The 23,036-nt window shown below is 42.6% G+C and overlaps 1 protein-coding gene across 1 annotated transcript in view; it reads left to right on the top strand.

Moving 5' to 3' along the window:
• The window catches only part of KCNN2 (potassium calcium-activated channel subfamily N member 2), a 142,184-nt gene that overhangs the window by 18,099 nt on the left and 101,049 nt on the right, over nt 1-23,036 (top strand). Inside the window, exon 3 of the mRNA XM_055302822.1 lies at nt 22,495-22,913. Within this exon, the coding sequence (XP_055158797.1) occupies nt 22,495-22,913 (419 nt within the window). The remainder of the gene's footprint in view (nt 1-22,494; nt 22,914-23,036) is intronic.

Here is a 23,036-nt window from a genome sequence, read left to right as displayed (position 1 = left end):
TATAACTAGGAAATTCTGGTTTAGCTAGTTGAAGGTTGTGTGGCAGAGGGGGATGTTGAAATTGCATTTAGGTTAGGTACTAGGTCTGGGTTTGCTAACACAGGGCTTTAACATAAGTGATGCCATTTCAGGCCTCTGGTTTTCTTTTTCTTTTCTTCCCTTTTTAAAAAAAGATCTTATTTATTTATTCATGAGAGACAGAGAGAGAGAGAGGCAGAGACACAGGCAGAGGGAGAAGACCCCCCCCTCCCCAGGGAGCCTGATGCGGGACTCGATCTCAGGACCCTGGAATCATGACTGGGCCAAATGCAGATGCTCACCCACAGAGCCACCCTGGTGCTGGGCCTGTGGTTTTCTTCTTAACTGTTCATACACTTACTGTGATCTCTGTGACAGTCACCTAAGTCATCCCTGTGTCTTTGTCTTTGAAATGGGAACAGCCATAGCTACTTCTGCTTCTGAGTCTACTGACAGATAATTGACCATGTATGGGAAATAAGGTATCTTAGAAGAGATTGTAAGGGCCATAGAATACTAACAGTAGTTTAATAAACATGCTTTATCGTAGCATAAGCTCTTTCTACTCAGTGGTATTTTTCTATTCATAATTTCTGTACCACTCAAAAAATTTAGCTTTCACTATTTGTAATTCAGCTTGACTCTGTATTAAAAATTACATTTATTAGGGGCACCCGGGTGGCTCAGTGGTTGAGCGTCGGCCTTTGGCTCAAGTCATGATCCCTGGGGCCCTGGGGTCGAGTCCGGCATCAGGCTCCCTGCAGGAAGCCTGCTTGTCCCTCTGCCTGTGTCTCTGCCTCTCTCATGAATAAATAAATAAAATATTTTAAAAATAATTAAAAATAAAAACTACATATTAAAGTGAGTAAAAGTGTACTTAGATATTGAGACAGTTAGAGACCTTGGCAACAGCCATGGGGGACACTGGCTCCTGAGTTTTAATCTGTTTCTTGTAGAGGAGAGCACAGACCAAAGAGCAAGGCCAGATCTGTTCAGACTGATCCAAGCCTGGATGGGTGCCAAATATGACTTTTCCCCAACTTTCCCCCTCATTTTAATGCTAAAAAACATGCCCAGAAGTGGAGATTTAGTATGCAAATGAAATCTACCAAGTAGGAAGCAGCATGTACTGTTCAACTGCACCTGTGCACCTGCACCCGGTTTCCTGGGATTGCCCTCACACTGTGTTCTTGGGTATCACTCAGTTCCCGCATCAGCCCCTGTGAAACGTTCCCTGACCATCATTGGGGAGTCAGCCCCACACCTTTGTCGGGACTGTGTTTCCCTTCAGCTGCACCTGTTGACCCAATTATGCCTTGCCTGTGCCTTTAAATTTTGTGTCCAGCCTCGTGTCTACAGTTGGGTCCAAGGACCCCAGTCTGGTGACCGTGTCATTAGTTGAAGTTGTAGCTGTGTATTTGTTTCTATTTTTAGTAGTTGTATCTATAGAGACAAATTTTGTACATTTGGCTGAAAGAATGTGGAAGTGATTCTCTGCAGTTCCAGCAGGGCTCTGGATCCATTTTAGGAGGTTGGGAATCAGGAGGCTCTAATAGGTGATAGGTTAGCTTCCAATACTTGTGTTTGATGGCAGAGCCTTTCTCTTTGAGGCTCACTGTTCCCTGAAAGATGATCGATTGCAGAGTCTCCCACTGCGATTATCCTCTTTGACTTCCTGATCCTTACAAAACACCCTCTGACTTTTTCAGCTCATCTCAGACATCCTCTTCTCTAGGAAGCCTCCTTTGATTACTTCAGTCACTTGATTCTCTTCCTTTATTGAGCAGTGTTTGCATTTATTGTCATTCTGTATAATTGAGTGTCAAAGCCTCCTTGAGTTTTTTGTGTGCCCATGCATGACCTCTCAAGGGCATATTTTTGCCACCAAGCTGCATCACAGGCTGCACTGTTGTAGGCTTCTATCCATTGCCCTTGTGGAATTGAACCAGGGTGTGGGTGAGACTGTCAACACAAAATGAACACACCTTTTAGAATTATTTTTCTTTTTTTTTAAGAGAGAGGGAGTGTGCAGGGGTGGGGGTGGAAGGGAGAGAGAGAGAATTCCAAGTAGGCTTCCCACCCAGCATGGAGACCCATGTGGGACTCAATCTCACGACCCTGAGATCACGACCTGAGCCAAAATCAAGAGTCAGATGCTTAACCAATGAGCCACCCAGGCGCCCAGAGAGGAAGTGACTTTTATTCGAGCTCATATTAGGACAGCTGCCCAGGATACACAATGTTCATAAAGAAGAGAGTGCTCAGGCAAGGGAACATTTCTGTGGGGTTATATACATTCATTTTTTTTATATAAAAAGTTACAAGTCATTAGACAAAGGACATTTCAGAAAGTTACCTTAAGTTTCTAGTATATGCAGGACTATGTAATTTAATATTATGGAAACCAGGGAAGTTTCTTCCTTTTTCTTATCTTTTGTGTTCAGATTGCTCCTAGGGGCAGAAATAGAGCCCATGCTTTGATGTTTTGCAGAGTCATTTTTGACCTTGGTAAATATTTAAGTATAGCTTTCCCTGGGAACCCAGGAGAAGGGTCCACAAACATGAAAAGCTGAAAATTTCCTTTATCAATACCTATCTGTTGATTGCACAGATTCTTCTTTAACCTGGAAAAATATGAGAATGTTCATAGATCTGGAGAATTGTACTTGCAAGATAATATAGACTATCAACCTATTAATAGGTGAGCCATGAGATTGATCTTCTCTTATGTATATAACTTTTCCCATATTTTAATCATGGTTTAGAGTGAGGCTTTGAAAATATTGTGCGGTGGAATTGAATAGAAGGCCATGGAATATGGTTTCCTTTATTAAGAATCTGCAGTAAAGTCTTTGCCTTCTATGGCTCTTAAAAATGGGTTTTCCCATTGAGTGTCTGGGTGACCTAGTCAGTTGTGTGTCTAACTCTTGATTTTGGCTGGGGTTATGATCTCAGGGTGGTGAGATCAAGCCCTGTGTCAAGCTCAGCACTGGGTGTGGAGCCTGCTTGAGATTCTCTCTCTCTCCCTCTGTCCCTACACTCCCCCTCCCCTGTTCATGCACATGTGTGCTCGCTCTCTCTCAGGGAAAAATAGGTTTTCTTAGCTTTTTAGTTAGTAGGTGACTGTCATTGGCATCCATAATATTTCCAAGTTGGCTGTCTTCCTTGATCCTTTGTGTGATAGACAGCCATTTGAGAAGTTTAGTAAATAAGGTAAATTGTTGTTTATGGTGCATATTTGCCAGCCTGAATTGGAGTTCTCATTGTCTGATGTGTAGGTGTCTACAGGAGATTATTGCCATCTCTGAGGACAAAAGTCAGTCCCTGGTCTTATGTTCATTCACATGTTGGCATTTGTGTTCTCTGGGTTCACATGCTCACACTAGCAGACCCAAATAACTGCCTTCAGGCAGGGGGCAGAGATGCCTCTTTCTCTGGAGGTTAAGAGAGAACGCCAACAGAGAAAAAGCACCTGGGAGACAGTTCCTTTCTCAGGAATCTGTAGTTCTCATGTTTATTAAGAGACTTTTAGTCCCTCGTCCATTTTTGCAGCTTCCTGCCATAAAACAAACAGATAGATGGCAGCTGCTCTCAAAAATGCCTGTCATGTGTCCGTCTCTGGAAATCAGCCACTCCCAGGATAGCAGCTTGCTTCTGTTCAACTCGTGATTGGAGCTGCTCATGTTCAGAGCCTGTGCCTGGGCTGTTTGTGTTTAGTGTCACGGTTGAATGTGTGAGCCTTCTGGTGTCTAGCAGTTGAGATTAATAGGAAAAATGCATGTCCTGGTAAAGTGTTTTCTAGTCTTCCTGGGTGTTAAGCTACAGTAATCAATCTGTGACATCCAGTGGAAGGACTGTGTCTTTGGGTTTTGTGCCATTACAGTAAGGGGTTGGCTAGGTTTTCTTAGTAAAGTCTCCTGTTCCTGAATTGGAGCCTCGAGGCTACAATGAAGTCTGCATGTGTCAACTCTGAATTTGGTAATTACCTCCTATAGTATTTGGGGACTATCTCAAAAATTAGATTTGACAACAAAGGTAATGATGAGATGAAGTGATATTCCTTAGGGAATATACTGAAGATTGACTGCCTGAGGAGAAATACGGTCTTAGAAGAGAAGGTGAGGCGAAGGCAAGATAATGGAAGACTTAATAAACATCCTTAATGCTTTTGAGTGGGCATGAGATGGGAATAGAAGACACAGACATGACTAATTGATGAACAGGATAAGAGAGAAGACAGGGTTTGTTAGCTACAGCTTTATGACTATTCCTTGGAAAGGTAAAAGCACTAATACGTATCTAAATAGGCAATATGTGTCCTATACTCCCTATGAACAGGCACAGTGCTAAGTATATGTATACATATTGTCTCATTTAATCTAGATTGTGATTCTTTTTTTTTAGATTATAATTCTTATTTCAGCTAGTGAGTAGCAAAATTGAGCTTGAAACCCACATCTCTACCTTTGCATTTTCTTTTCTTTTGCAACCGCAGCCTTTACTGCTTTCAAATGATTTCACCTGGAATATTCGAGAAAAGCACCATTTTCCATGTCCAGTTAGTAACCACTGTAACAAAGTAATCATGTGAAACTGACAATGCTCAGACATTTGGTTTACTTTAAAAAATATAAAGGAAGTCATTTCTTCTGAATTTTACATGATTCCAGTTCACCCAAGTTGATGCAAGGAGATTGTGGTAGAACCATTTTTATCCATAACTAATTGTCCTGTATAATATGTTTTGAGTCCTTTTCATCAGTCTCTACACGGGTGTTCAGAAAGACCCACAGAGATGGAGTTGAAGCCAATATTTAATGATCCGCAAAGGTGAGGTAGAAGATCACTGAGGACTATAATAAAACCCAGATGGTGCCTGAGCCTGCGCTGTATTTTGGGATTCCCACCTTAGCCCCTTATTCAGACCAGACAACTTCTTCACATATTTCCCTAGTGGAGCTACATACATCTCAACCAAACCACATGGCATGGTGGTCCAGGAAAAGATTCTTGGGAAGGAGATATGGATGATTCTAGCTGGATGGCAAATAGGTTTCCTCTCTTAACTCCTCTCAGGTGTTGGTCACTGTCTGTAGTAGCACGGAAGTGAGAATGATTCTTTAGCCCCCAGAAGGGCCAGACTGGCCGAGACCTTGATTGGTTACTTAATAGCTTCCATGAGGAGAGGATAGGGAAGTGAGTGACAGCCTGGGTGACACATACTTGCCATCCCTTTTTTGCTACCTGAAACAGATCATTCATGTTTCCTTCTCTGTGCAGATAAACTCTGAAGCCTTGAATGAAGAAGTTACTCCATTTCAAAAGTAATCGTTAAGGAAACTGTCTTCATTATGCTGTTTGATGTGCACAGATTGGTTCGTGTTTTAAGAATGAATGAATGATTTTTTAAAGATTTTAGTTATTTGAGAGAGAGCGAGCGAGCACAAATTAGGGGGAGAGGGAGAGGAAGAGGGACAACAGAGAGCCTGATATGGGGCTTGATCCCAGAATCCCAGGGCTATAACCTGAGCCGAAGGCAGATGCTTCCAACTGAGCGGACCCAAGCGCCCCCTGGAAGGTTCTTTGTGATCTGAGCTCTCCCACCCCTTCAGCCTCATAATTTGTTAAGGGCAGCCCGTCCTACCCCGTATACAGACATGCAGGCCCCCCATTGGAACCTTCCTTAACTGTTGGGAGAAAGCCTTGCCGTTCTTTCAGTTTTCTGTGTATATGCTACACCTTTTTTTCTGGAATCTACTACTTTCATCCATCTGCCTTTGGATCCAGTTCAGGTCTCTCTCTCTGGCAAGCTTTTCCTGACCTAGTTTGTCCTTCTCCTATGTTAGCATCATATAATATACCAGTACTGATCTACTACTGTTATAAGTCATGGTGAGGATGCCCCGGGTAATATTTGTTCAGTCTTTTCTGTGTGTCAGGGACCATGTAAGGGCTGTACTTGGCTTATCTTGTAATCATTTAATAACTTAGTGAAGTAGGATTATGATCTTACTGCAGAAAGTGAAGTAGACAGAAGTGACTGGCCCAGGAGCACAATCGCTCAAGTGTGGTTGAGCCTTTTCAACAGAACTTAAACGGTTGTTTATAGATTTTGGTCTCCTGACTTGTGAGCTCCTCGACATCATGGACAATTTTGTTGATTTTGTGTCTCTACTATGGTCTGACCTGTAGTATAGGCTCAAAATGTTTGCCCCATAAAATTTGAAATCTTAGTTATGATAGGCTTAGCAATCTTTTTGTTTTCTCTCCAAATTTTAGAGTGTAGGAATATACAATAAACTGGTTTCTTTTATTTATTTTTCCTCAGATTTGTGTGTATTCTCTGCCAATTTAACAATCACGTATCCTCAGTATCACATCTTGGCAGTAGTCTTACTTTTGAATTTAATGTGTTCAAAAGGAATAGGGAACTTTAAAATTCCTGCCTTCTGAAGGATTGAGCGGGGTTTCTTTCTCTGATTCTTAATCGCTGTGTCCTTAATATAAACATTAAGGAATTTAAGGGACAAGTGATGTCATATATATAAGGTAAAGACCTAGGTGGTTAAGTGACCACAAATACATTATTTCTGCCTGTCAGAATTCTTACACCACAGAATCTTCCCTCTATTTTTTTAAAGATTTCATTTCATTCTTCATTCATTCATTCATTCATTCATTCATTCATGAGAGACACACACAGAGAGAGGCAGAGACATAGGCAGAGGGAGAAGCAGGCTCCGTGCAGGAAGCCTGATGTGGGACTTGATTCCGGGACTCTGGGATTGTGCCCTGAGCCAAAGATAGACACTCAACTGCTGAGCCACCCAGGTGTCCCTCTCCTCTCTATTTTTAAAAAGGTTTTATTTATTTATTTGAGGAAGAGAGAGAGAGAGAGCGAGTGAGCGAGCATGCACAAGCTGGGGGGAGGGGCAGAGGGAGAAGCAGGGAACCCAACTTGAGGCTGGATCCCAGGACCCCAAGATCATGACCTGAGCCAAAGGCAAATGCTTAACCCACTAAACCATTCAGGTGCCCCAATTCTACCCTCTAGGTACCACCACTGATTTATCAGCAAGGTTGGTGGTTCTTTTTTTTGATGGGGAACCTTCCTTGAGAAGAAGTATGTGGGGCTTTACTTTCTACATTCCTTACTTTCTACATTCTACCTTTAGGATCAATCAATACTTATATGTCAGGCCAGTTGGTTGGTGATCATGGGATCCAGTCATGACTGGATATGTGTCACTTCCCATTGTGTTAGGGTAGAAAAATGGACCTCCTATGGGTTCTGGAGAAAACCAGACTTCATTGTGCCCTGATTATTTCCCTTTTAATGAAACAGTAAGAAAAAAATACCTGACTGATTTAAATTCAAAGCATACAAATTGATAAGGTTTAAGCTTTATTACAAATCACCAGTACCAGCCCTGACTGATGGGTCTGACCGTGTAGGTGTTCCGAGCTGGGAGTCATGATTTGGACTTAATTACAGTTAATTACAGGCATGGCTAGTTGTAACAGACTTGACGCTTAATGTTTTATTTCGTTGTGTTGTTTTTAAAATCAGGAAAGTAACTATTAATATAACAGCGCATGGCAGCCACAGAAGAGTAAAGTAGAATGTTTTTTAAAAAGGAAGTTTGAGGAATTAAACACTAAGCTACAGCGTAGTACACTTTTCTTAACCTTGACTGTCACCAGGCTGGGTTTAATGTGTTTCGTAATGCTCCATTGGAACTAACTTGAGAAAATTTTCAAATTAAAAAAAAAGATCTAAAAAAATTATTCCCTGTGGTTTGTACTTTGGGCTTTGGGCTCTCATATCCTGGGCCTCTGGGATGTTTACCCAGTTGCCAAGACTGAGCACTTAAGCTCCAAGAATCATTCTGGAGACTCCTCCTTCACATCTTCTTCCCTGGTTTCAGTTCCAACAGAACCTTTTGTTGTCCGCCACAAAGGAAAGAAGAAAGGCCCAGAGCCCCATGCTGGGAGGGAGACTCAGAGGAGCTTCCCTGACATTTCAGAAGTGGTTCCTTCCCAGAGGCTCCCTTGCTTTCTGCCTGTCAGCAGTAGGGCTCTTTTGTTTCCTTTTCCCTCCAGATCTTCTCATAGGTGAAGTAGGTGAAAAAACATCAGAGTCAAAGATGAATTGTTCTTCATTTTCTTCCCAATCACATTTTTCTCCTCCTACCCATAGAAGCACCTGCCATTCAGAATGGTGTGCGTAGCCTTCCAGCTCATGGTTTTATATGTTCACTAAATGTTAATGTCTTTATAACCCATCTATAGTATTTGTAATTCTTTACATTTCACATAGATGCTATGCTATACCTGTTATTTTACAACTTGCTTTTTTCCCCACTCAGCATCATACTTTGGATGTATAGGCTGAGGCTGGTTCATTTACATTCATTATAGCAACGGTTATTATGGTGCCTATTTCTGATATTTATTTTGACTTCAAAATGTTTCCCACTGCTTCTATCTTTCTCCTTTCTTTATGTGGGTGATGTGAGGATTTTTTAAAATTCTTCCCCTCCCCCAACACCTTGGATGTTACACAATTTGTTTCCTCTCTTTTAGTGGTTACTCTTTAATTTTTAGCAAATATATATATTTAGTGATGTCTGAAATTAGAATTCCTCTTCTTCCACACAATGCAATGACCCTTAGAAACCTCCATTCTAATCCCCTTTCCTCCCTCCATCTACATTATTGATGTCCAAGATTTTATTTATATCTTGCTTTTCCAACCTTCTTCAAATTAGCCCATTATGATTATGTTATTGACAGTAATGATTTACAGTCAGTTTTTATTCAGCCTTACTAGCATGCTGACCTGTTTCTTGGCCCCTCAAGCTCCTTGCTTCTGGATTTGGTTTCCTTCTCACTTCTCTTCCTTCTTAGCATGTCTTGGAGTAGCCACTTCTGCTCTTAATCTTTGTGTCTGAAAACATCCTTCACCTTTTTTTCCCCTCCTTGAAAGGTAGCTTACCTGTGTGGAGACAGCTAGGCTGACTCATTTCCTTGTAGAACTTTGAAGGAGAGGATAATCAGTTATTTCACATCAATTTTTATTTTAATAGTCTAGGTCGAAGCATTTCTAAAATGTAGACATAGGTATAATGATTTTGTACACTCTTGTTTTCAAGAAGAGGATCTGTTGAATCTCATGGAGGCTGTGTTAAAAGTCAGCATTACTTTTTGGAACATGAAATACTGCATTGTATTATAATGCGCTGATGTCCTTTTGGTGATTGAGCTGTAGAAGATTGTTCGGTCTTTTGAGACCTTCTATCTGCTTTTTACTGTGTGTGTGTGTGTGTTGAGTGCCTTTTCTCTCTGCCACTACTTCTAGCTACAAATGATTTACAAAATGTAGTAATTCTCCTTCCTTCAATGCTGTTTGCTTCTCTATTGATACGTTTTCTCCTTGGTTACCTGCTAGAGCCCTAGATAATCAGACTTGTCATTAACATATAGGTTCATTTGATGTTGTTACTGTGTTGTGTGTGTTCTTAAAATTGTTTTATTTTTTGTTGAAGATTCTTATTTATTTTTAAAGAGCATGCACGGGCACTTGGAGGGGGAGGGGCAGAGGGAGAGGGAGTCTCCAGCAGACTCCCTGCTAAGTGCAGAACAGGATGTGGGGCTCAGGCCCAGGACTCTGAGATCATGACCTAAGCCTAAGCCAAGAGTCAGATGCTTAGCCAACTGAGCCAACCCAGGCACCCCTAAAATTGTTTTATGACTGGCTAAGTGATGGGCAGCAGTCTTTTTACTCTGGACACGCGTTGTGAAGCTGGGTTGCTTGGATTCATATTCTAGCCTTTTCCTTCAGTACCATACAACGTTGGCTCATTCTCTAACCCCTGACCCTGTTTCTTCATTCCTAAAATGGGGATGATGATAACAGTATTTACCTTCTTGAGCGGTTATCTGTTTTAAGTCCATGAACACACGCTAACAGATCAAAGCAGTGCCTGGCCCTATAAACATATAGTGAGTCAGACACACTTTAAAACAGCTCTCAAATTTCATCTCAAGTACTGTGTACAGTTTGAGGCTCTGTACAACCAAAGGTAGAAAAAAAAATGCATCAAGGATGAAGGATATCTGAGTTGGAGAAAGCCTGAACTTGGAAGCAGTCTATTTCTGTTACCATGGGACATTGAGTGCAACGTGCGGGTTTATTCAAGTGTTTGCTCCTGCTAGAGAAATAGGAGGTCCAAACAACGACCGTCACCCAGGATCATCAGGGAGTGAAGATGTGACATTTTAGAAATCATAATGTAAATTAGTGGGGAAGCGTTTGCTTTATAAATATTTGATCTGCATCCAACCTTTCAGTTCAGCCTGATGCCCTCATCAAAGGATGTGAATGCTGGAAGGCATGAACCTGAGCTGCGTTTTCCCCCTGCCCCCCCAGTAATTCGTAATTGTGACCGTGACCAATTCTTTCAATTGTCTGTCCTTTAATTGGACTGTTATAAGGGACAATGAGATAATAAATGTGACTGGCTTTTAGCTAGCTTTTTAAGCACTTAAAAAAACTAAGGGGATGATAACACATTTTAGCTATGCAGCATAATTACTATAATGCTTCAAATGAAAATATGCGGTTTTTATGATTTCGGATTGAATTTTTCGAATCAGCGGAGTTGGTTCATATTTAGTTATCTCGTGGCTTTTTAGGACTTGCTGCACCTGTTTTACTTTGCTTAAGATTTATCCCCTACCAACCACCAAAATGATTTGAGGACACTTCTCAAAAATGTATATATGGTCAACATAAGTGTTGTTGATGAAAAACTAGTTAAATTCTTCCAGGGTCACTTTTTTTTTTTTTTTTCCCAATTTCTCATTTCCTCTAATCTGGTGGTTTATCCTTTCCAGTAGCTATAACCAGTGGTGTCAGTATGTCTGTCCTTCTCATCTTTCTCCATAGTTCATTAAGAGTACATTCATTCATGGGGGGCCAGCTGTGGTCCCAGTACTGACATGAATTACTATGAAGGAAACTAACATTTGTTGAGCACTGTCTGATTCCATGAGAGAGATGCTGTGATAGACCCTCCTTGAATGATAAAACTGAGATTTGTGGAAAGTTTAAGTCATTTTCCTGAAGTCACAGAACTAGTCAGAGGTGGAAAGTAAAGACATAAATCTGCCAGAATCTGGATCCTAGAGCACAGGCTCCTCAACCATTCACCTTAGCGTTTTCTCTGACATCACTGTTGGGAGAAGCCAAGGAGGGAAGAAGAATTCTTTTTGCTTTCTGGAGAAGTTCAGAAGTAATTTCTAGAGTGAACTTACATAAATTCCCAGGCTGCATGAGAAAAATTGCCTGGTAATACATCACCAAGTGTAAAATGCCCAAGGGCTGCAGGAGATGTGGACACAGTTGAGAAAAGCCACATGAAAGGGAGCGAAGATTTTAAATAAGTTGTAAGAGCAGCAGGGTATAGATTTATGATAACCTTACCTTTTGCTGGACCTCAGCAGGTAGTTCTAGGATTTTGGTCTGTAGGTAGAGCTCTTGTGTAAGTCAGGAGGGGAGAATTTCAGAAACTCCCAATTTGAGCAAACGATAAGAATTCATTTAAAAACAGGGCCTGTGGAAGTTTCTAGAACTCTTTTCAACACTAACTGCTTTAATGACCTTCCTTACCAAATTTCCTTCCTCCTCTGCCATGAAGGCTTATGGAATACTATTACTTATTCATAGGGTCACTTTTATTCAGGTCAGCAGAGTGGCTCATGCCTCATCAATAACCACACGAGACTGACAGTATTTTAAATTTCTGTAGATGAACAAACCAATGTTTGGAGAGATTAAGTATCTTGCACACCACTGTTTAGTTAGTAAGTGGTCAAGCCAGAAATGAAATCCAAGCCTCTCTGGCTCCAAAATGTGTGTGTGTTTCCTATGAGTCACACTACACGATATTCTGAGCAGTTGGTTGATATTTAAAAGGCATGAACCAAAGCCACCCACCCAGAAGTAACTCCACTGCTCAATAGTTACTGTGCTTTAAATTCCAATAATTGAGATGCATCCCTTTTGAATTGTTTGACCGTTCTCTCCATGAAGTGTTTTAATTAATGATTATTCTTTATCTTTTATGGAGCCTCACACAGCACTTCAATGTGTATTAAGTTAAATGTAGCAGTGACTTTTGGCTGCTCAAATGGGGGAAAACCCCCAGCTAACAGTGTGAGTGGCTTGCACAAATAGGACGATTGATTCCTGGCTCAGTGGCCTCAGATGTTGGGGCTGGCGTTCCTGTGATTCTTGTGGCCTTTTTCTTATGGTCACAAGACAGCTGCTGCACACCCAGCATCACCTCTTGTTTGGGGTTAGAGGAAGGGAAGGAAGAGAGAGCATTGCCAGCCAGCTGTTAATCCTACCCAAAAAAGCAAAGCCCACCTAATTAGTCCTCCAACAATCTTTTGCTTCTGACTTCTGGTCAGAGCTGCATCACATGGCTACGCATACCTGCAAAAGAGTGTGGGAACGTGGGTATTTCTGGAATGGAGACGACCGAGGGAGGAGAGGGATGGGAATGGCTTTGGGTTAGCCAATTGACAGGTGATCCATGATGTACAATGTGTGTTCATCACAGTTTCAGAGACAGCAAAGCACATTATCTCCATGCGACAGATGATGGAAATAAGGTCCATGAAGTTTAAATGACTTCTCAAGGTCATATGACAAGTTAGAATATCTGGAATCTGAGCCTTTGGTTTCCTGCATTCCAGGCAAGTTGGTTTGCCCACACTCTTTGCCCAGGGAGGAGTGAGCAGTTCCAGTGAATATGACTTTACTACATTGGCTCTGAAATCCTCCTTCTTAGAGGCAGGAATCTCTCAGGGCAGTGCAAGTGTGCGGGAGGCTCCAAAAGCCAGGAAAGGTAACAGGCTTGGGGCAAGAGAATGACAAATACCAGTGCTGTTTGTTTGTTTCTTTGCTCAGGACTGGACATTGAACATGAATTCTGAACATAGCTCTCCTCTATCTGCCTCCTACGGTTCTGGGCAGAGGGTCATATAGGACATTTCAGGGAGGCCATTGAAAAGACTTCTCTCTTTCCCTGTTTGTCCTTTGGCCAATCTGCGATGGACAGTCATGTTCTCACTTCGGTGTTGACTTAGTCTTGGCCAGACTTCAGTAAAGAGACTCATTATTTGGCTTGTGTCTGTAGTGGCTTTTTTACTCATTTTTATACAAATCCAGTTTTTCAGGAAGGGGCATTTTTTTTTCAGATGAACACATTGCCCTGAATTTTCTTGGGGACCGTTATCCTGCTGATATCCTAGAATTGAACTTGGAAGGCCATGGTCCTCGTTTTCATGAATGATCCAGGAGAGGAAGGGAGGTGTGTAGGTACCATGTCCTGTCCCATGAGGGAGCCTCCTCCCCTGGTCCCTCCTCTGCTGGGGCTGTTTCCACAGGCACTGTAAACATTCATTTGTATTTCTCTTCCTCATCAAACACCGAGAGGCTTTTTAATCTTTGTAGCCACACAATTTAACAAATAGAAGCATTCAATAACCGAACGGGGTGAAAAAGAGAGAGCTTGGTTTTATTGAATATTTGGTTTAAAGGTTAACCAAGAAAGCTTATTTATTTTTGTTCATGCTGCTAGAAACAGTTATGTAATGTCATGGTTCAAGGTTCCATTTAGCAGCAGAATATTTTAGATATAAGTTGGATTCGCTGTGTTTTGTTCTATAGCTTGTATTTGTGGCTAGGGCTTTCTGGTTTTGCAGTCTTCCACATGGAGACTGTTTGTGAGGATGCTTGTGAATGTCTCATGACCTGATTTTTTCCCACTGTTCCTTTATCTCTTGGGTACCAATAATGATTCCTTATTTTTATTAATTAACCTATTAATTAATAAAATTTATTTATTTACATGGCTCTGAAATAGAAAGGTATTCAAGATTGTGGAATTGAAAGTCCCCCTTCCATTTCTGATCCCCTGCCACTCAGTTCAGCTCCCCTAAGCCATACTTATCATTGTTTCTAGAATATTCTTTCAGAGCTATTTCATGCACATAGAAATATACGTTCTCCCCCTTAACAAAACTATACAAGTAGTAGAGTTGTGTTAGCTGTTAAGCCCAGTTACCTCCTAGATCACTTTCTTCAATAGCATTTAACAGTTTTCCTTATCTTGTTCTAATACCCTGCTATTCCATTTTGTAGAAGTCCCTAATGTGTTGAACCCCTTCTCTTAGCAATGAATATTTAGATCATTTCTAATCTTCTGCTAATATACAAGCGATGCTCTAACAGACGATCCTCTATGTTGACAGTCACATGGGCAAATATATCAATAGGAAACATTTCACTTGAAGAAGTGGAATTGTTTGGTCAAAGATTATGTCCCTTTCTGACCTGGCAGCCTGCCCCCCTCAGGAGTCATATGGCTGTATCCTTCCACCTACAATGTATGAGCATAGCTTCATCCCCATCCGTCTACTAGCATAGTATGTTACAGAGCTGTTTGATCTTTTTACAACATAACAGGTCAAAAAAATCATTTCTTCCAATGATTGAGGTTGAGCATCTTTTTTTTTTTTTTAAAAAAAAAAAAGGTTTAAGAGACATTTTTCGGTGCACCTGGGGGGCTCAGTCAGTAAAGAATCTGGCATCGGCTCAGGTCACGATCCCGGAGTCCTGGGACTGAGTCCCACATCAGGCTCCCTGCTCAGCAGGGGAGTCTGCTTCTCCCTCTCCTTTTTTTTTTTTTTTTTTTTTTTTTAGTATTTTATTTATTTATTCATGAGAGAGACAGAGAGAGAGGCAGAAACACAGGCTGAGGGAGAAGCAGGCTCCATGCAGGGAGCCCGACATGGGACTCGATCCTGGGTACTCCAGGATCACGCCCTGGGCCAAAGGCAGACGCTAAACCGCTGAGCCACCCAGGGATTCCCTCTCCCTCTCCTTCTGCTCCTCCCCGACTCTTGCTCTCTCTCTCTGTCTCTCTCACTCACTCTCTCAAATAAATAAAATATTTTTTAAAATTTTGAGTTCCTTTTCCATGACCTCCTGTTTATGTCCTTTATCCATTTTTTGCAGGGTGGGCTGCTTGTCTCTTAAGGATTTGTAGGAACTTACATATACTAGGGAAATGAGTCCTTTGTATGAACAGTTGTGAATATTTTCCCCACATGGTATTTGTCTTTTTAACTTCCTTTTATTATAGTTTTGACCAGGTACAGAAAACAGAAGTTTGATGTAGTTAAATGTATCCATGTTTTAAGGCTCTGGTGTTTTTGTCAGTTAAAAGGCCTTTATTTTTGTGAGCTTACAAAAACAATTCTTACATGATTTCTTGTTGTTTTTAAAGATTTTATTTATTTGACATATACAGAGAGAAAGCGCACACAAGCAGAGGGAGAGGGGCAAGCAGAGGGAGAGGGAACAGCAGACTCCCCACTGAGCAGGGAGCCATGTAGGGACTGGATCTCAGGACCCTGAGATCATGGCCTGAGCTGAAGGCAGATGCTTAACCAATGAGCCACCCAGGCACCTTTTATGTGATTTCTTATGTCAGTAGTTTCATTTTTTAAATCTTTCTAATATCTAAATCTTTCATCCACCTGGGTTTTTTCTTGATGTATTTGCTATAAGGCACTGGTTCAACTTCCCTATCTCTCCACATGGCTACATGGTTGTTCTCAAATTATTTTTCAATACACTGTATTGTCCTCCCTGATGTAATTGTCAGCCTTTATGGTTCTATGAAATTCTCAGGGTATTGGGTCAGTTTTGGACTTTCTGTTCTTTTTTTTTTAAGGATTTTATTTATTTATTCATGAGGGACAGAGAACGAGAGAGAGCGAGAGAGAGAGAGAGAGAGAGAGAGAGGCAGAGGGAGAAGCAGGCTCCATGCAGGGAGCCCGATGTGGGACTCAGTCCCGGGACTCCAGGACCACGCCCTGGGCCAAAGGCAGGTGCTAAACCACTAAGCCACCCAGGGATCCCCTGGATTTTCTGTTCTATTCCTCTGGTCTCTCAGTTATTTTATATTCCAGTAGCATATGGTTTTAATTATGACTGTTTAATAATCTATGGGGGTATCTTCTCCCTTATTATTATTGTTCCTTTATAGAATTTTCCTGACTAGTTTACCTATATTTACTTTTTCTGGCTATTGAATCTATATTTACTTGTATCCATGACTGCATTTTTATTCAGTATTTTTTTTAAAGATTTTATTTATTTATTCATGAGAGGCACAGAGAGAGGCAGAGACATAGGCAGAGGGAGAAGCAGGCTCCAGCCTGGGAGCCTGATACAGGACTTGATCCCAGGACCCCAGGATCATGACCTGAGGCAAAGGCAGATGCTTAGCTGCTGAGCCACCCAGGCACTCCTCAGTATCTGTGTTTTTAAGCACCACTTTTGCACTGAGCACTGCCCGGGGTTTTTTACTAGAAAGGAAATGCAGGCTGTGTAAGACACTGTCCCAGATCTGACCATAGGTCTTGTAATCTCATTGAGGGGGAAAAGCCCACAGAGAAGGCAGTGAGGGCTTCTGCATCAGAGCCCCTCCATCCAGAGAGCTGGCTCAGCAGAGGTCCTGATGCCAGCAGGTGACCTGATCCTGAGGCAGGCCTCTCTCACTACACTCCAGACCCTCTTCCTGCTACTGACACTCACTGCCAATTCCTCTTGGAAAGTGGGCTTTGAATATAATGTTTTGGGCATCAGAGCAGTTAAAAAACAGTTGCATTGGGAAGATGAATCTTGTGGGAGGGTATTTTCTGGGGACACATTCTGTGTTATGCCTGCAGGTTACCCTAGACCTGTGGTGAAGACTGTTGACCACAGCTCTGGAAGGTGAGCATGGTCAACTGTCATGCCTGCTTTTTAAAACCTGTCTTACGAACATCCACATGAAAAATGAATATAAAGATGTTTTAGTATCTGTCATTGGGATTACTCTAAGTCCCTCAAAAGTGAGCTAAAAACCAATCATATAGGTTATGATCCCAGGGTCATGGGATGGTTCCCTGCTCAGCAAGGAGCCTACTTCTCCTCCTGCCCCTCCCCATCCTGCTCATGTGCACGCGCTCTCTCTCTCTCTCTCTCTCTCTCTCAAATAAATAAATGAATATTTAAAAAGAATCCTATCACATGTATTGATCATATGGAATATAATCAGAATACTTTTTGTAGGTGGGTTTGAATGCTTGACATGGGATCAGTTGTTGAATAACTGCAGTGTTTAGAAGGGTACAGAAAGTATATTGTTTTGCAGTTTCGATTGACAGCCCCCACTCTTGACCCCTCACACACTTTGCTGTCTTCCTCGCACACAGACCAGCTTGACCTTCCAGCTGCCCTCTGCATTTGGGGTTCTGCAGGTCATGTGTCCTGTCCTTTTCTTTCTACCTCATCTGAGAAAAGTACCTAGATGCTGATACCTTCAAAGTTCATCCCAATAGTCCAGGCTTCTCGGTGGCTTGCATATACTGCTGCCTACTTGGCGTCTGTACTCAGATGATGGTGGCCAACATAGAATCTTTTCTTTCCTCCCCTGCTCCCCCCACCAGCCCACTGTAGTCAGGAAATGGCAAGGCCATCCACTGTGTTTTTCATAGGCTCAGCCACCTATGATTCTTTTCTTTCTTTTATCACTCCCACATTCAGCCCATCAGCAAGTTCTAGCAAGATCTGCAAACTCTATCTCTAGCACGCCCACTGTCTCCATTTCCATGGCAACCCCCACCCCCCCAGTCCAGGTCAGAGGGATATTAACTACAACCAATCAGCTGCAGTAGAACTTCCTCCCTTGTAGCCTCCCTTGTGTCCCCTGGCTTCCCTTACAGTCAGGATGAACCCCTACAGCCATAAACGGGATCATATCCCCCTCCTGCCTGATACCGTTCGGTGGGCTCCCGCTGCACCTGGAATGAAATCCAGTTTCAATACTGTGGCCAACAGCGCCCTGCACGTCTGATCCCAATTTGTCTCTTCAAATTCATCTCTTTCCAGTCTGCCCGGTCATCATCTAGTTTCAGAAACCCTGGCATCCTTTTATTTCCTTAAGCACGCTAAGCTTTGTGAAGCCCACGGCCTTTCCACGTGCTGTTTCCCCAGCCTAGAAAGTTCTTCTCCTGGCTGTTTATATGGCTGGCTCTCCATCTTATCCAGGGCTCTCCTGATAATGGTACTCCTCCACGTGTCTTCCCTGATGCCCACATCTGCTGTCACTTCCAGTTTATTCTTCCCTATTTCATCTCATAAAGAGTGTTTCCTTTATGGCAGTGTCCACAGACATAATTACTTTATTAAATTGCTCCAGGTCTGCTCTCTTAACTTTGTCTCTCTCTCCTGGTGAATGTTAGCTTCATGGAGCTGACCTCTTGTCTGCTGTACATCCTGCTGTATGGCTAGTAGCACATTACCTGGTGCATCGTGTGTATCCAGTACACTGGGTATTTAGCAAATGAAAGGATAAACAAAAGGATAAGCAGCCATTAAGGCTGGGGATTATGTGAAAAGTAGAAGAGAAAAAATTTTTCTCCCTTAACTCTAGCACTGAAATAGGTACCATGATAAAATGAAACCAAAATAAACTAATTTTAGGTGTCAATTAAGCCCCTTGTGAAAAGCAACTCTGTGATAAGAGATTTTTCTGGGGAAGTTACTGAAGAAGAATATTCTCTGGACTTCCTGTGGAATTGCAAAATTATGTCGCTGTAATGACTTAGCATTTAGTAGGATGTGTCGTATACAAATTTGAGAAATGATGTACATTTATTTCATTCGTATTATGCTTTAGTATTCCCATCTCCTGTGAGCTATCCAATTAACATTAGGACCTATGCAGTGATTAGGATAGTTCATTTAATAAGTGTGGTTCTTGTCCTCGAGGAGCCTCACTGATGAGTAGGGGTGGTAATCTTCCAAAGAAATTGTTACTGTCCTCTGGTATCAATAAGCACCATTAAGAGGCACATAGAGGAAGCATGGAGCAGAGGAGTGGGGATGTATAGATTTGGCTAGGGCATGGCCAATGTCCTGAAAAGAAGTGACCATGGAGTTTGGTCTTAAAGGAGTAAGAATTTGCTAGGTGGGAAGACTTTTCAGGCCATGGGAAAACATGGAAGCACCATTGGGGTAGTGTGTTCTGGAAGCCCTGCAATCAGAGGCAGTAGGCACTGAGTTTGAAGAGATAGGGAAAAGCTGATTGCAGAATGGGGGCTCTTGAATGCTCTTCATCTTGAGGACGATGGGCTGCTATCATGCACATTTTAGAGAGGTCATTAAAGGATGGAGGATAGCTTCCAGTAGAAGACTCTAGTAGTGGAGATGGAAGGCATGGAAGAGATCTCCCAAGAAAGGACAGAATGATAGAAGTCAGAGATGGACATAGTAGAGCAGCGGCACTTGGTTGGGGAGGAGAAAGGTGGATTTTTTAAGGAAAGGGTTGGATCTTTCGCAGTGGCAGCAGATGAAAAAAAAAAAACTATATATGAAACCCAGAGAAGAGATCTTTTTTAGGTGGGAAGGGGTGATTGATGTCAGGTAGATCAAGTAACAAGTCAAATGGAAGGGCTAGATTTCATAATTAAGGTATCTCAAGTGTCCTTAACAAGAATAGTGTTAGTGGGCTGGTGGGGGCCAAAGCCCCATGGGTGGTGTGTTGGGGGAATTCTGAAAGCAAGTTGAGAAAATGAGTATCACCTGCAGTGCAGAGCCAGTGGGGGTTCTTGTTTGTTTGCTTTCCTTTGTTTCTCACAAACAGTTGAGATTTGCACTTACTTGTGTACTCTGCTGAGGGAGGAAGCACAGAAACCCTGTTCTCAGCGCAGAAGACCTGGTTTGGGGTACAGTCTTGCTTTAGACAGGTTGGACAAAAGAAAAGGAAAACAAGCAGAAAAAGGTGAGATGTGGCAAGTACCAACTTGCTGAAGTATAAAGTAGAGGGCATTTCTGATCTTGGGGGCACAGCTTGTTGAGAGAGAGAGGGGTGCCAAGAGATGGTGAGGGGAAAAGATGATGGTTCAGAGCAGGTGCTGGGGAGGATGGGAGAAAGGTCCCGTGGGATACTGAGAGTTCAGCTGAGTACAAAGGCACAGGTGGCCCCAGTCCACCTGTAGCAGCCTGGTTGTTGAATCCAGAGTTGGAGGTTACCTGGGCGGACCCACCTGTAGATGAAAGGGGGAGGCTGCTTAGGTTGTTGGTGAGATCCCAGGTGAAGTGATGGGTGAGAAGCAGCGTGGGCAGTCAGAGGAGCAGGTGTGTTGTGAGTAATGGAGGGAGGGCCAGTCCTGGAAAGGTTAGGAGACTCTTGGGGAGCAGTATCCAAATTCTCCACCTAACCTGGCATTTCTTCCCCAGTGATCCCGGAAGGTACTTCTGCATTTATGCTGCTCTTGCCCAGAATGGTATGTGGAAAGGCTGTCTTGGAATTGCACGCAGAATCTGTGGCACAGCTTACGGCTATCTGGAGTCTTGGGGTGGAGTTTTTGGGGGTGGCTTTGACTTTTTTGCCAAGGCATCCAGAGCCAAGTTTGGTGAAGAAAGTAGACAATCAAGCTGGGTAATACCGTTTTCAGTAGAAATGGAAATGTGGATTTAAATAACAGAACTGTTTTTCTTATGTGACTTGTGCCAGGCCCTGACAGCAGTTTCTAAAGAGAGCAGTGACAGCATCTTTGGAATGTATATAGCCTCTCAGAGTAACTAGTTTGAGGGCACATTCTTTTGGATGTAAACATCTTAAGAAATTTTGGGATCACATTCCTTTAGAGTTATACAGTACCCAGTAAACACTCACTGGTGCAAAGCTGAGCAGGTTCCTACCATTATATCAGTACAGTCTTTTTGTATATATTATTCCTTTATGCCAACGAGCTATTGGAAGTGGCGAGACTGAGCAAGGATATTTCTATAGCCCACTTGGCCTGCTCTGTGTTTGTGATCTGTTTCTTTACTGAAAACTGGAAAAATACTATGTTTATTAGCATTTGTCAAACATTGCAAGGTCCCTAGATGAAAACTTACGACAAAGGCATATGCCTCAAGCCATTATATTGCCCAATCTAACTGAATTTGTTAAAATTTGGTATGTTTATGAGAGATTCTGCTGGTTATCCACCTCCTTGAGGTGCCAGGTAAATTTTGTTGTCAGATTCCTGTCCTTGCAAAGTGCCACCGATGGCAGTGTTGGACTAGCACCATGGGAAATAGCTCTGCCCTGCAGACTAATTAACTTGGAATGAGAATTTGTAGCCAAAATGGGAAGATGGCTTTCCTGACTCTAGAAGAGCAGAGTACATGGGATTCAGCCAGGGAGCAGACCTGTTCTGCCCACCTCCTTTGCGATTCATTTACCTGAGGAGGCACTGTTCTCATTTGGGTGACTGTCATCTCATGCTTTCTGCTTACTGCTCCCCAAGAGTCTCCTACTTACCAAAAGGCACAGAATATGTCATCTTTCTTAGTGGGGGAGCGCCACTGGCATTCTGGCAGACAGGTCCTTCTTGTGCGTGGGACTCCCAGAACTGCAGCGTGGTTGGCACCCCTGGCTTCCTGGCTCTAAATGCCAGAGCCCCCACAAGTCACTGTGCAGTCAGAAATGTCACCGCACAGTTCCAGATGCCTCTGGTTGTTTACGGACTCCCAGAGCCTGGTGGACCTGTTTACTGAGAAGCCAGGGAAGACAGCAAACTTTCTTTCCTGTCCCTTTTCTTGTCCCCCTGCCTGCCTGTCTCTTTCTCTATCTACTTACACATCTATTTCCTTTTTCTTTCACTGTGGTGTGAGGAGTGTTAGAAATTTCTAAAAAAGAATCTTTAAAGAAAGATTGGAAGCGAGTTAATAATCAAAGGGAAGGCTGAGGAAGAAGAGAAGACAAGAGAAGGTAGACTAATAGGTGGAGAAGCTGGAAGAAATGTTTCTGCCCCATTTGTCTGTGGTCCCTTGTGATTTTGTCCCCGAAGCAGATGAGATTTCCTGTAAGGGCGCTCATGTGCAGTTGCATTACAGGCTACAGCTGACCACAGAGGCACTGTAAATAGATTCCACCTGGAACATGGTTAGAAATGAGGAAAGGGTTAGATCCAGACGCTTGATGAGGAGAACAGATTCCTCCTAAGGCAAAGTCCAGTACGGCTCCATCCAGGCAGGATCGCCGTACCCATCAGCCCCCAAACCCCTTCTCTTAAAATGATGTAACTGACCCAATCCTGCGGGAGCATCGACCCCAGAATAATTTCAGCTCCCGTGGAGCAAGTTTCTCATTTCGGTTTTTGCCAGATGCAGTTCTCCTTTCGTGCCAAGACCATCTTCTCAAAATAGCGTCCCTGGCTAGCATTTAAGCATTTTACACCCATTAGCTCGCCACAGTCGCTAAGAGTCATGCGTTATGTATCTTTCAACTCTGCACTAACCCTTGTAGACCATTCATGCCATACTGAAGCTGACTTTCTACTTTATTTTTTCAGTTGTTCATGGTGGACAACGGAGCAGATGACTGGAGAATAGCCATGACTTATGAGCGTATTTTCTTCATCTGCTTGGAAATACTGGTGTGTGCTATCCATCCCATACCTGGGAATTACACATTCACATGGACGGCCCGGCTTGCCTTCTCCTATGCCCCATCCACAACCACCGCCGATGTGGACATTATTTTATCTATACCGATGTTCTTAAGACTCTATCTGATCGCCAGAGTCATGCTCTTACATAGCAAACTTTTCACCGATGCCTCCTCTCGAAGCATCGGAGCACTGAATAAGATAAACTTCAATACCCGTTTTGTTATGAAGACTCTAATGACTATCTGTCCAGGAACTGTACTCTTGGTGTTTAGTATCTCGTTATGGATAATTGCCGCATGGACTGTCCGAGCTTGTGAAAGGTAAGTTTGTTTCTTTTCCTGGGAACGTGATTTGGAAGTGGGAGGAAGAACACATTTCAGACCAGAGACATGCAGTGACTCATTCTTGAAAATGTTGGATTCTCTGGTGTTTTAAACGAGCCT

This window comes from Nyctereutes procyonoides, unplaced genomic scaffold, assembly GCF_905146905.1.
Source record: "Nyctereutes procyonoides isolate TBG_1078 unplaced genomic scaffold, NYPRO_anot_genome, whole genome shotgun sequence".
Lineage (NCBI taxonomy): Eukaryota > Metazoa > Chordata > Mammalia > Carnivora > Canidae > Nyctereutes > Nyctereutes procyonoides.
This window is presented reverse-complemented; position numbering and strand designations above follow the sequence as displayed.